At 40.1% G+C, this 14,254-nt stretch overlaps 1 protein-coding gene across 1 annotated transcript; it reads left to right on the top strand.

The window, feature by feature from the left end:
* The first annotated feature begins 6,309 nt into the window (after nt 1-6,309).
* Nucleotides 6,310-13,685, top strand: LOC141800565 (scavenger receptor cysteine-rich domain-containing protein DMBT1-like). The gene is made up of 7 exons (XM_074683172.1): nt 6,310-6,325; nt 7,160-7,501; nt 7,622-7,939; nt 8,696-8,813; nt 10,131-10,264; nt 10,369-10,497; nt 13,633-13,685. Exons 1-7 carry the CDS (start codon nt 6,310-6,312, stop codon nt 13,683-13,685), a joined length of 1,110 nt encoding a protein of 369 aa, XP_074539273.1.
* The last annotated feature ends 569 nt before the right edge of the window (nt 13,686-14,254 follow it).

Below are 14,254 nucleotides of genomic sequence, written 5' to 3'. Positions count from 1 at the left end.
GCTTTCTTTTTGCCTCCTCAGAGTCTTCTCTTTTTTCTCAGGTCCTGCTTCAGCTCCCCCTCTGAACCTGAATCCCACAGAACTTTGCAAAAGAAAACCCTGTTAAGAGTTAGTGTGTTTTTTCATCTTATGTTAACAAAATCATGACCAAACTCAGGTGAGTTTCAACTGCTTTTTGAACAAGAAAATGAAAAATATTGAAATGTCAAACTGACCAGAAAGCAGACATACAATTTGAAACCCATTGGACTGAACTAACATAAAAAGCAATGAAAATTTCAGGAGTAATCCATAAAAATAAAGCAAAATAACACACAAACACCGTGGTAAAACATACAGCATGAAATGAAAACTTGTCTGCTCTTCAAACTAAATAAGAGCTATGGATTCAGAGCAGTTTTTCGAGATCTGCCACTTGAAGTCTGAACTCCAGCGGGCATCTGTCAACGTTCTGACTCTCTCAGTGACAGCAGCTTCCAGAGGAGCTGTTCAAGTTCAGCAGACGTCATTACCATAAAAAGCCAAGGAACTGTGCAAGCCCTCCAGAGTTGTCACAGTCCTCAGGGTGGCCTCTCTTTCCGGTGAAAACCTGCCACAACTGAATTGTCTAAATGTTGATATGGACCACCGTGTTGTGTTATCAAAGCCATGATGAGCATCAGGCAGATACGACAGCATTTCCACCGGGCTACTGTGCATAATAAAGCCCAAACCACATCTTCCCCTGCATCCAATTTCTTCTTCTGTTTGCTGCAGAAAATCTGCTAATTGTTTCTGTCATTTTCACTTTGACACTTTTCATTATGTGCCACTTTGGACCTTACTCGAATATTCAACAGAAGACACGTTTGGTTATTTGAGCCTGCTTGACTCTTTTGCTGCTGACAGCTGGATACTGCTGTGATCAGAAGTTGATTAACCTCAGAGGGTAAACCTTTCTCTTGGTAATTACACAGACTGCGGGAATACAAATAGAAGTCAGCAGTCCACTCCCCTTTTTATGATCATTTAGAATATTTTTATGCTTCTGAACACAATGTCATCTCTTGTGTGAGGATAGACAGATTATATATCTATGTTTGCTGTTCTAATGTGGCATTATCTGTCATATCTGTTGCAGCATACTTCTGCTGACTGCTGACTTCAGTACTTCTGTTCAAGATGGCCACATGCACGCCATTAAGTGCGGCCGCCAGAACTTGATCAACCTCGGGCTCTGGCTAAAGGAGGAGTAAAAATTGTCAGCCAAGCTGACAACTTTTCCAAGTTGTTATCCATCTTGCGAAGAAGTCCAAGAATCACATCCTGCCTGTGATTACGTTTGCATATCGCATGAGTCTGTGTGTTGACAGCCCTGCACAATCCCTCAATGGCGGCCAGCTTATCAATTGCCAATAGTGCTGCCTGCGACTTCTGAAGTGTGCGATAAATCAGGAAACCGCCTGCTCCAAACAGCAAAAAAAAACTGTTATAAATAATTCCAAATATATAGACATCTTTAACATCCTCGACGGAAAGGATCAACAGGCATACGGTCCTCCAAGTATACCAGGAGTTAATCGTTTACCCAGCTGCAAACTGCTGCGGGCTCCCCTTTGCCCAGTTTTCTTGTTAAGAAAATTGTGTTGAGGGACCAGCCGGTCAAATCCATGGTTTTAGGTTTTGGATAGGATACAAAGAGAGGCTCTGAAAGCTCAGACAGAGACAGACCAAGAGCAAGCAAGGCAGATAGGGAAGAGGAAGCTAGAAGAAAAGTGTCTGCCTTCGTTGAGAGCAGAAAAGAAACCTCTCCTGGTCTGCTAACACCACAGCAGTGGTAAAGAAGGCACAGCAAAGACTCAATTTTCTGAGGGTTCTCAGGAGATACAACCTGGAGGAAAGACTGCTAGTAGACTTTTACAGAGCCACCGTGGAGAGCATCCTGGCATACAGTACCACAGTGTGGTACACTGGGTGCACTGCAGGGACTTGTACAATTGTCTGCCAATATATCTACTTAACTGTAGTTTTCAACCTGGCCCATGTTACAGTATTATCCTGTGAAAAACTCTTATAGAGATTATAAAAAAAAAATCCTGTTGAAGAATATGTGCCATTACCTCAAGGTATTACTTCATCATGTGGGACATAAAGACTCTTTGACTTTTTATTGATTTTATCTATAAGGAAGCCTGACATCACATTCATGAGATGCTGTCTTTGAAGCTTGGGCTGGGAGTTAGGCTTTTTTTCTTTTATGCTCATACTAAACTTGTGCTGATTTTTAAAGCACTGTGTTGTAGGAATACGCAAGATCCTCATGAAACATGCTGAAATAATGAAGTCATCACATATGGATTTCGAAACTGGTTCATGACACGATGAAGGGGCAGGCCTCCAAGACCAAGGCACACAGCTCTGCCCTGACATGCCTCCTGAGTGCAGGCCAATCAGAGAAAAGAGAGTTCGTATAGCTGGGAGCATTGCCGAGAGCCTCGACTGCCTTAATTCTCTGCCTTTTGTGTGTATTTAGTTTGATCTAAAGTAAGGTTTAAAAGTGTAAAAGAGTCGCCCTCAACGGTCTTTTGCCCCATTTCAGCTGAAGTTGAAATAAGCACAAAAAAAAAAAAAAAAACATTATAAATGCTATGTAGATGCAATTTAATCCTTGCAAATGTCGAGAAACATGCAATCCCAACCACAGAGAGCAGGTACTGAGTTGAGTAAAAGTGAAACTGAAAAAGAGGGCTTGTACACCCCAAGACTCAAATGTTCTGGACAATTTACTTCACCAGATTAGTGACATTTTAAGTGCACAGGCTCTTCATCAGACTACAGTTACTCTGTAAGTATAAAATGCATGTGAGCACTTTCACATGGTCAGTGTCAGACAAGTGACAGAATTTATACTGTAAATTTAATTGAACAACAAAAAGACAAAAAGGGGTTGAAGGTGTATCCTTTGCTGCCTTGCCATGGCCATAAATACCCAACATGCAACGGGTGAATCTACAAAAAAGGAAAAAAAATGGAAGGAATAGACACACCAGAGGGAAAGACGCTCCAGCGGGGGCATGTGGTAAATTCCGATTTAAATCTATGTAACAAAATACACCTCTAAAAAAATAACAACTTACACCATGTCCACCACTTAACTCTTTTTGTGTTTCACTCACGTAACTATAATTACTGAGAAGCTGCACCTGCAGAGTGTCAATGATGTGACAATAAAAAAGCAAAAGGCGTACAAAAGTGGCAAGCCGTGACAATATGCATAGCTGCCTGAGCTCCTCCCATGTTTGTATAAACTTTCCAAGCACTGTCCACAGTGCAACATATGTTATGTGAAACAATTAAACTCCAATTACATATACATTTGTGACAGGAATCTGATGGTTAAATATGCCTCTGTAGGCTGTTCCATTAGCATCTCCTTTTGAGCAGAGGCAGGACACTTGCCTTGGATTGGCAGGAAGTGGCTTCGGAGGCACTGCCTTCAAAGGCAAGGCAAGGCAAGGTACCTGGGCTTTGGGAAACAGCCACTGTGTTTGACTGTGCATGCTCATAACGTTCTTCTTCTATGGTTTTCACATTTTGCTTACCTGCCACTTATCGGCCAGGCATGGCATTGCAGGCTTCAGAGGCGATCGTTTTCAGTTTTTACTCTTCGTATGGACAGAGATATTTCTGTTATGTGGACGGAGATTTTTTTTGAAACAAGGACAAAGATATCCGATCAAAAAAATATCCAGATACGTGTGGTTCAGGCCTAAGTTTGTACATGTGAACTTAACCATCCTCACATGCACATTAACCAGGTTGCTTCAGTGTAAGAGACTCTTCTTTTGTGCTAACCTTCAGTCCACCTTGGGAGGATTTGTGTACATGTAAATTGAAAGCTGCTTTGCATGTGTGCTATTTAAGGGGAAGAAAGGAAGACATCATTTCTTCAGAGACATTTTTTTTAGTAGGAGAGCTTTGAATGGTAAATGAGTTGATTCCCCTTCACAGTCAAATTCTCACTGATGATGTACCTGCTTCACCGATCAAACAATGCAGTGGAAACATCACAGATAGATCAACACCAGTATTTGTAGCTTCTGATGCCAGCGGTATGTTGAGGCTTATGACCTGCAAAGAGATTTACTGTAAGTATGATCATTAAATACTTTGCTAACAGAAAACTTATATCAAAGAAAAATTAGACTGAATCCAAAATTCTTTATTCAGATCGTAAGCCTATGCACCCAACAACTTGACCTAAATCAGTCTTTTGAGGTTGCTAAACCACAGAGAGCAGGTACTGAGTTGAGTAGGCTTCAATTTACTCATGATTTTAGTGAAAAAACACGTCATTGCACATGGTGCTGTGCCATGTGAAAATGAGAGAAAGTCAGAGACAGCCAAACTTCAGCTGAAAAGTTTATGTTTCTAACAGGAATTATATGTCCAGTTTGTGCAAAAGCTCCACCAGAAGGTAGATTTTGCTTAACTGGTCTCTGCTGTTTTTGTAAAGTTAAAACCTTAGGCTATAGAGCCCGTATGTATGTGCATTAATTCTTAATAAGTAGTCTGTGTAAAGTGTTTTAAGGGATATTATAATTCAAGTTTAAATAAAAGTATTGTATAGTCCCCCTAATTTATTGATTTATTTTCCTCAAGTTTTTGAATGGATTTGGGCAACAATGTCTTATGTCCTTTTATTCTGAAGTAGGTTTCTTTCACCTATGGACCCTACTGGGCGCCTCAGGTAAGAACCTTTATAATCGGTTGATATATATGCTTACAGAGTAAATGGTTTCTTTAAAAAATTGCACTTATTTATTACAAATTTTTTTGTTTTACAACAGTAGATTAGGGATTCTCAAGAAAGAAAAAAAACAAGTTTACAAGATCAGTCCAATAAATTTATGAGAATAAAGTCATAAATTTACAAGAATAAATATTTCTGAAATTTTAAATGTGTTTTTAGCTATCAGAGGAGCATCAAAAATGAGGAATGTGAAGCATCTTGTAAAGTCATACTTTGGTAAAGGTTTCACAAATAAGGAATTACTTCATCTTCCATCACATCAGTATAACATTGTCACAAGTATGAGGACTCTGAAAAGGCAAGAAACTGAGACTTTACTGAGAACTTGGGCAAAGTTAGAAAGCTTTCCCTGATCAAAAACTTATCAGTGGAACATCACTTTAAAAAAACCAACACTTTTCTGCAATCACAGCAAGGTAGTCTGCCAGCTGCAATCATATTTTCCTCGAAAACAAGCTGTCCTCCATGCTGGGGAACTTGCATTGGCCTCAATGCAGAGCCGGCTTTTGCTTAAATGCACAGGGGCCGTCTGCAAACTGCAACACTGAAAAATATGTATATATTTATGCTTTGTTTGTAATATTCAATAACTATGCCCAGGAAAGGTGTAGTGCCATCAAAATAATTTTACACATGTGATCTCACGTTTTTCATACAACATTTTTAGACTGGAAAGTAAAGCTGATAGTTATTTAGAATGTGTAATCACACTCTGCACCCATTATCTGATTGGTATAGGACAGTGGCCATGAGGCAGTTATGGTATAATCACTTAATATGAGCCCATACCAGTCTGTTCTCAGTCTCAGACTGTTAAGATGCATGTCAACAGTTTAGGATGGGAGTGGTATCAGCAGTGACGCGGATGCTATACCTGTCTGTTGTGGTGAAGAGGAAACACCTTGGTTTTCACAAGGGGAGCTGGCAGAAGTGGCTGGGGATAGGGGTCACTGGTCTTGGCTTATGGCATTGCTGCCCTGCAACCCGGACCCAGATGAGAGGTGGAAGCAAGTGGCAACCTCCGGTCTAAGATTATGAGACAATGCAGAAGTGCTAAAATCTGCTAAAATCTGCTGTTTCTTGAGTTTCCCCTTGAGGCTGGCTCCGGTAGTACCTGAAGTCACATACACACCAAGCCAAAAAAAGCCATTATTAAAGCAGAAATTAACCTATTTACAGCCTGGTTCAAAAAACGTCTCCTGTCTGAGTCGCTAATTTTACTATCGGCACCCACTGTACGGGGGGTGAATTTTTTGCTAACGCGGCCGTTCAGAGGATATTAAGATTGCGAGCTCCCCCAATAAGAGGCACAGCTGAGGGTCACGTGACCAACAGGTGCCCTATGGCTGTAGGAGAAACCCTTGCCACTACCAATATGGCCGCTATAGCCGATGTGCTTTATTTTTCATTACAGAAACAGAGGGGTGACATCGGCTAGACTACGTCCATGTTTTATACAGTCTATGGGTGGAAGACGTGTAGGACTCATAATAACAGTGTAAAATATGCATATAGACATGGATACCCCCTACTGTAATGTTTTACTTTTAAATTTGTATTATACATTGTTCAGCTGTTAAAAGATGAATATTCAGGCACTAATGTAATACTTTAGTAATTCATTGGTGGTTAAAAGGAGCTCACACAGCCATTGTGGGCCAGCTTTGGGATCGTTTGAATGCACGGGTGCAAGTGTGCCATTTAGTAGACCAGGATGAAATGCAGGATGCGGCCACGCTGAATATCTGTGCTTGTGTTTCTGTTTTTTCAGAGAGTTGAAAGTAAAAGTTTATTCTAAAAACCCATGCACATCAGGAACGGCTTTCATTTGCTCAAGTGTGAGGCAGATGGAATGGAATAGTAAACAGCTTAGTCTGAGAACGGACTGAGCTCGATTGACACGCATAGATAATGTGATTGCCACCAGACTGTAGTTAGATTCAGCAGGACGTATTCAGCGTGATTAAAAGAGGAAGTAGATGACCATGAGAAATAGGGTCACAGCGCTCCAACGAAACAAACAAACACCATGTAATGTAACTCAAAGCATGTAAGAAACTGAAAGAGCTACAGCTGCATCCTGGCTATTGCCGTTAGAATGTGGTTTCCTTTTGTGTGAACAGTGGTCAGTGGATGTTTGATACTTAATTGAATATAAATGTTTGGACAGAGTAATTCAAGCTCTGGCTGAGCTGGTCGAAGTTTTGGCTCAGCCAGCACATGTGCCACGAATTTTCCCCATTATCCAGCCACATTATTCTAACCCTCTGCAGGTCAATTTATTTATAAATCAAAAAAAATAAAACAAACAAAAAAATAGTTTTGACCTTAAGTTACTTTACTGCCACTGGTGTCTCATCTAACAAGGTTTACCGATCAGACTGGCTGGCCATGGAGCTACCCAGTGTTCTGGGAGAGTTGAGGTTCTTCATAATTCAACCTGGGGAACAGTCTGTGATACCAGCTGGGACTTAGAAGATGCCACAGTGGTGTGCAAACAGTTGCGCTGTGGCTCAGCACTAAGTACACCTGGGTCGACCAAGTTTGGAGAAGGAACAGGACCAATATGGCTCCATGATGTTGCCTGTTCAGGAGGTGAAAGCTTCGTCATGGACTGTCAACATGGAGAAACTGGCCAACATGACTGTGGACATGATAAGGATGCTGGTGTGGTCTGCTCAGGTGAGAAAACTGTTGGATTTAATTGTTGTGAGTAGGCTTTTTAAAATAATTACATCTTTATAATCAGCAGGTTTGTCACAGTTCTTATGTCTGTTATCTATACAGGCTGTGGTTTTATCAAGCAATGTTTGATGTGTTCTGTTGTAGGTTTGGAAATGAGATTAGTTAGGCCTGAGCAAACAACTCGCTGCTCTGGGAGAGTAGAAATTTATTACCGTAACAAATGGGGAACAGTCTGTGATGACGACTGGGACTTGAATGATGCAAACATGGTGTGCAGACAGTTGGACTGTGGTACTGCAGTGAGTGCCCCAGGTTTGGCCCACTTTGGTGAAGGAACTGGACCAATCTGGCTTGATGATGTTTCCTGTACAGGAGGTGAAAGTTCTTTGAGTGAGTGTAAACACAATGGATTTGACCAAAGTGACTGTGCTCACCATGAAGATGCAGGTGTGGTCTGTTCAGGTGAGAAAACTTTTGTATAAAGTGTTTGCATCAAATTTCCCATCCTGCACCTCGCTTTGACCCTTTAGTCATAATATCAACTGTCAACTCCTCTCTGGTTCAGCTGGGTGGTGCAGTGGTTATAAGATTGTATCAGGGCATCAGGCCATGTAGCTTCAACGAGCAGGCAGCACAGACCTCAGTCTCTGGAGAAAAAGGAGATTTGTGCAACAAGAGCTGTGCTGATATTTGGTGTAGCCACCCAGAAGAATAGAACGAATAGAAAGAATAAGATCTTCAACATCCTCCCAGCAAACACTGGCCAGTTGTCCTAACAGGAGAAGAGTGTTCTTTAAAGACTGCCGGTGTCGGGTTTTAAATAGTTTGTTAGTGAAATGTAGGGTAACTCAGTTTCAAGGTGCAAACCTTAACCAGCCTACACCTTTTTAACTCCAACTGGTCACAAACTCCATAACCCCTGATTATCACATGTTTCATGTACTTCAGACTGTATGTATTCTCAACCATTGGAAAGCATGAAAAGAAACTGACTGCTTAAAATATATAAGTAAATAAATACATGTTTGATTTTTTTTCCTCTCCAACAAGCTGCCTCTGTACCAAATGTGGCACCAACTGGAACAGCATCTCAGTCATCGACATGGCACACCAGTGCTTCAGTGGCTATTGATGGAAATAGAAACCCAGTTTTTCTGGAGTACTCCTGCACCCATACAGCACAAACAAGCAACAACTGGTGGAGTTTGATCCTTCCAGCGATGTACAGGATCACACACATTACCATCACCAACAGACTTGATTGCTATCACAGGATCAGAGGTGCTGAGATCCTCATTGGAAACTCCCCAGAGAAGAACGGTAACAATAACCCAAGGTAAAACTACAAATACATACTGGACCACTTTCTTCAGGTGACATCATTGTACAGTATGTTATCAGACTGATATCTGACAATATTTTGGCTGCATGGGTATCTTGGAATAGCTCCTCTTAACTAAAGGAAGTTGAGATTTTTCAGTTGGTGGTGAAATTCAATGAAAAACATTTGATCAAATTAATTTGAGTCTTTGTAATGAATTACATGCAATGAATCACATTGTAAACACATATCAATAATTGACGTTTTTCATTTTAAATGGATTTTGGTAGATGATTGACTCAAATGATAATATAAGCCAAAACAAAAGTCACGATTTTTTTTCAGTCAAATATAATTTTTAAATGTAAGGTTGACCACTGAAATCAAGGTCTTTGGACTTTTCCCACAGAGTATATATTTTATTTGTCTGTTTAAAAGGACAACTTGGATGGCCATTAAAACTTAGAAAAAAACATTAACTAATTCTGCAGATGACTTAACCTTACTTTCACCTCAAGAAATCATCTACCTGGAGACTGTTGATCATGTTGAACGGACTCTTTCAGGGACCAGGTTGTAGTTTGGGAATTCTCCTCTCTCTTTTACTGTGCAGCTCAGAGGTCTCTTTTTGGGGTATTTTTAGATGTCAGTGCATGATTATTAAAAAAAATATATATCTGTAAATAATCAATTGTAATTTATGTCTTCAAGCCCCAGCTCTAGTTTCAAAACTTATCCTCATTCATGGTAATAAAACTGTGGAGCTGTGACTCATCAAGTACTATAGTACAACAATACATAAATAAAATGATGCAGCTAACATTTTGAAATGAACAAAGTGCAAACATGTCAAAACACCTTATTCTGCTGTTGATGAGTATTTCTAAACATACTACACAAAACACAGACAGCTGCAAAAAAGCTATTCACTTCATACATTAAATTTATCTTTTTCTTTTCTTTTGGTTATAGACGTTGATAGCAGTGAACGTTGCACAAGCAGGAAGAACTGTGTATAATTTGATGTATGTTTAATTGAGCCTACTAGCTTATCTGCTTGTGGATTTGGTTGAGATTTTGCTGTTAGTAGTAATATGGCTAGTGAAATGAGTCTAACTCAGCCTAATCTAACCTAAACCAAACCTGACCTAACCCAACCAAACTCCTCGATGTGCTTAGTTATAGTAAATGTGTCATGGTCAAAGTGATCTGGTGGAAATGACTGAACTCCCCATTTGTCCTGTGCTGTTTTTTTCTCTCTCTCTCTTTTTTTCTTTCACTGTGAAACAACAAACCAAAATAATCTTTTTGAATTCTTTCACTATTTCTCAGATGTGCTATTATCGACAGCATGGGAGCAGGAAGTACAGTAACCTTCAACTGCGGGGGAATGATTGGTCAGTTTGTCAACGTGTTACTTAGGAGATACGATGTATTGACTTTGTGTGAGGTGGAGGTGTATGGAGGTGAGTAATAATAGGGAGCCTGGCACTTCTTTCCATGTGCAGATCTTGAAATGACACCGTTGAAAAACAGAGTAATCAGATCTGTTATCACTCATATTTTCCAGAAATGGCTGCTCCTTCCTACAGTGCAGTGGTTATGGGAAGGAGCATAGAAGTGGTGGAGAGGAGGCTGTGCTGGTCTGATGCTCTGTTCTACTGCAGAGACTTCTACTGGGACCTGCTCAGCATACACAGTGATGAGGAGCAGAGGGAGGTGGAGGAGGTGCTGAGGAGCCTCTCCTTCCCTCTCACCAAACATGTTTGGTTGGGCCTGCGCAGGTAACTGGTTTCACAAAGGTTGGATGCCTTTCTGCTAGTTTTACTGCTACTTATTGGGTGATTCATTGTCACAAGTATTTTAGCTTTAAAACAAACATTCAAATAGAGAAATAAGAATATCAAGAAAATGTTCCAGATTATCTATCAGCTATCTGAGAAAGTGATTTATGGTGAAGGAGCCCCGAACAAATATTGTTTTTACAAAGTAACAAAGATTTCAAGATCAAGGACATTTCTGCATTTTAACCTTTATTTCTTTATTTACGCAAGGATACATTTTACTAACTTCAACTATATGAGCTATAATCATCAAGATATGCACTCACAGGCCACTTCATGAGGTACACCTTGCTTTTACTGGGCTGGACCCCCTTTTGCATTCAGAACTGCCTTCATCCTTTGTGGCGTAGATTCAACAAGGTACTGGGACATCCATGTAGATAATCTCCCATTCCACCACATCCCAAAGATGCGCTATTGGATTGAGATCTGGGGACTGTGGAGGACATTTGAGTACAGGGAACTCATTGTCATGTTGAAGAAACCAGTCTGAGATGATTCCAGCTATCTAACATGGAGCATTATCCTGCTGGAAGTAGCCATCAGAAGATGGGTACACTGTGCTCATTAAGGGATGGACATGGTCAGCAACAATACTCAGGTAGGCTGTGGACTTTAAACCATGCTCAGTTGGTACTAAGGGGCCCAAAGTGAGCCAAGAAGATATCCCCCACACCATTACACCACCACCACCAGTCTGAACCGTTGATACAAGGCAGGATGGATCCATGCTTTCATGTTGTTGATGCCAAATTCTGACCCTACCATCAGAATATGGAGCAGAAATCCAGACTCATCAGACCAGGCAACGTTTTTCCAATCTTCTGCTGTCCAGTTTTGGTGAGCCTGTGTGAATTGTAGCCTCAGTTTCCTGTTCTGACAGGAGGGTCACCCAGTGTGGTCTTCTGCTGCTGTGGCCCATCTGCCTTAAGGTTTTCATGTTTCAATTACAGAAACATGGATCAACGAAGAGAAAGGCATGGACTTTGAACTAGAAGGATATAACCTTGTTTGTATGAACAGAGAAAACAAAGTTGGGGGGGTTGCACTGTTCATAGCTGAAAATATCAAATTCAGAGTGTTGAAGGAAATATCTGTAGTAATTGACAACATATTAGAATGCATTACGGTTGAAATCCATACAAAGAAGAATTGTAATATTATTATTTGTTGTATTTACAGAGCACCAAGTTCGAATCTGAACAGCTTCATCACATATGCTGGAGATCTTTTCTCAGAAATTGGGCAGAAAAAAGGTTTAATCTGTGGTATTACTTACACTGACTTACTAAACCCAAAAAAACACTAGCTACAAGGAGAAACCAGGTGCAGCGGTTTCATGAACATATTTAAGAAAAAAAAAAAAAAAGTCAAAATGACCTTTAACGGATATGAAAATGATAATAGCTAAGTGTGTACCATCCAAAATTGTCAAGACTGAAGAATGCTGAAATGTAAATATGTGGGTTTGTTTGGTCTGTAAGACAGCAGGAAGGACAAAATGTTCCAAAACAATGATAGTGAATGAAGTGATGTCGTAAGACAAGTGATGGACATTAACGATCAAATATGGACACTAAAAGACAATCAAGAATTATGTCATACATCTGTAAATGGAATCAAAATTCATGATAATCTGATGAAATGTGAAAAAGAGGAGACTAAATATTGAGGAAATGGGGACGGGACTAGATAAGCTCTGCTTCTCCCATCTTCCCTTTAGGACATGTACAATGTGATCATCTATTGAAAATGTGTGATATTGTATAAGTGTGCTGACATGACCGAAATAAATCAAATCAAAAGTTGGACGTGTTGTGCGTTCAGAGATGCTCTTCTGCAGACCTCGGTTGTAACCAGTGGTTATTTAAGTTACTGTTGCCTTTCTATCAGCTCCAACCAGTCTGTCCATTCTCCTCTGACCTCTGGCATCAACAAGGCATTTTGGCTCACAGAACTGCTGCTCACTGGATATTTTCTCTTTCTGTGACCATTCTCTGTAAACCCTAGAGATGGTTGTGCGTGAAAATCCCAGTAGATCAGTAGTTTCTGAAATACTCAGACCAGCCCTTCTGGCACAAATGACCATGCCACGTTCAAAGTCCCTCAAATAACCTTTCTTTCCCATTCTGATGCTCCGTTTGAGCTGCAGCAGATCGTCTTGACCATGTCGACATAGATGCATTGAGTTGCTGCCATGTGATAGACTAATTAGAAATTTGCTTTAACAAGCAGTCGGACAGGTGTGCCTGATAAAGTGGCTGGTGAGTGTATATCATTGCATGTACTATGATGTGCTTGTAGATGTTCCCATTCAAATCACATCACACAGAGATGTAACATGTTTCGTATCTGCTGAATTTGTAATCAACATGATAGAGAAATAAATGATTTGGATACAAAAATAAGATTTCGTTGTAAAGGTTGGCTTTTTGGTCACCACGCATCCTAATCACAGACGCTTCAGTCCTTGTTGCAGCAGCCTCTTCCAGATATGAAACTTTGTTGTAGCCTCCCCTACTCTCAGAGCTTTTCACAGTTCCATTCTCTCATCATCTGTTGTATCTCATAAAAGGGAAATGCCCAAAACATTTGAAAAAAAAGAAGCATGTGCAATAAAAAAGATGATCATGTCTGACTTTTCATATTTTGTCCTCGGCATTAATTGAAGGTATCTGATGGGTGACACCTGGTTTTGGATGTCTGGTGCTACAGAGAACTTCACCTACTTTCAGACAAAATCCCACTGGAAGGAAACCAGTCCATGCGGTGCAATAGACACCAGTAACCGCTTCCACTGGGGGGATTTTCCATGTGAGGAACACTTTAATTTCATCTGTTTGAAAGGTAATGACTGCGTCTCATCATCTTGTTTTCAATAATTGGAACAAAGGTTTTCATCTGCATTGTTTAACTATAAATTCACTCCCACTGGTTGCTCCCTTTTCCAACCGTTCACCTCTCATACCTCTTCCCTTGACTCTTTACAGACCATCAGAGTGACCACAACAGAGTGCAGTTCTTCAGCAGCAACAAGCCATGAACACAGCATAGAGACAGTCATTTAGGTCTTTTTTGTCTAGTCTGTAATAGTTAAGTCGTTTTTCTTGACATTGTTGTTTCAAATTACTGTATGCATCTTTTTGAATTGAGTTTGTTGACAGTTTTAATGCTCATTTTGTGTTTGTTTTATGTTTAACATCTTTGAGTGTTGGTCAAAAATGACCACTACTTTGAGATTCATCATAAAAAACTATTATCATACAAATAGTTGAACTGTTTGTGTTAAAATGTCTTTTGTCAACTTCAGTTCTTGTGATCAATCCAACTTTTGAACTTCTGTTCGTTATTTATGGCTTATAGGCCTCAAAATTCTGTATAGTTGTCTTAATTTATTGGATTCTTTTCTTCAAGTTCTTTGGATGAATTTGGGCGAATGACACTCAAAATGTACTCCAACTGATGAAGTCATTCTTTTGTTTTAAAGTAGTTTTCTTCCAGTTATGGACCCTGCTGAGCGTTTCAGGTACGAGCTTTTTTGATGGGTTGATATTTATGCTTCCAGAATAAATTGTTTATTTTAAAATGTGCATTTCTTTAAGAACAAATGGG

The sequence above is a fragment of the Halichoeres trimaculatus genome, unplaced genomic scaffold, assembly GCF_033239565.1.
Source record: "Halichoeres trimaculatus isolate MK-OKI-2021-1 unplaced genomic scaffold, fHalTri1.1 fHalTri1_scaffold_12, whole genome shotgun sequence".
NCBI lineage: Eukaryota > Metazoa > Chordata > Actinopteri > Labriformes > Labridae > Halichoeres > Halichoeres trimaculatus.
The sequence above is the reverse complement of the archived record's forward strand: the minus strand, read 5'-3'. Positions and strand labels throughout refer to the sequence as shown.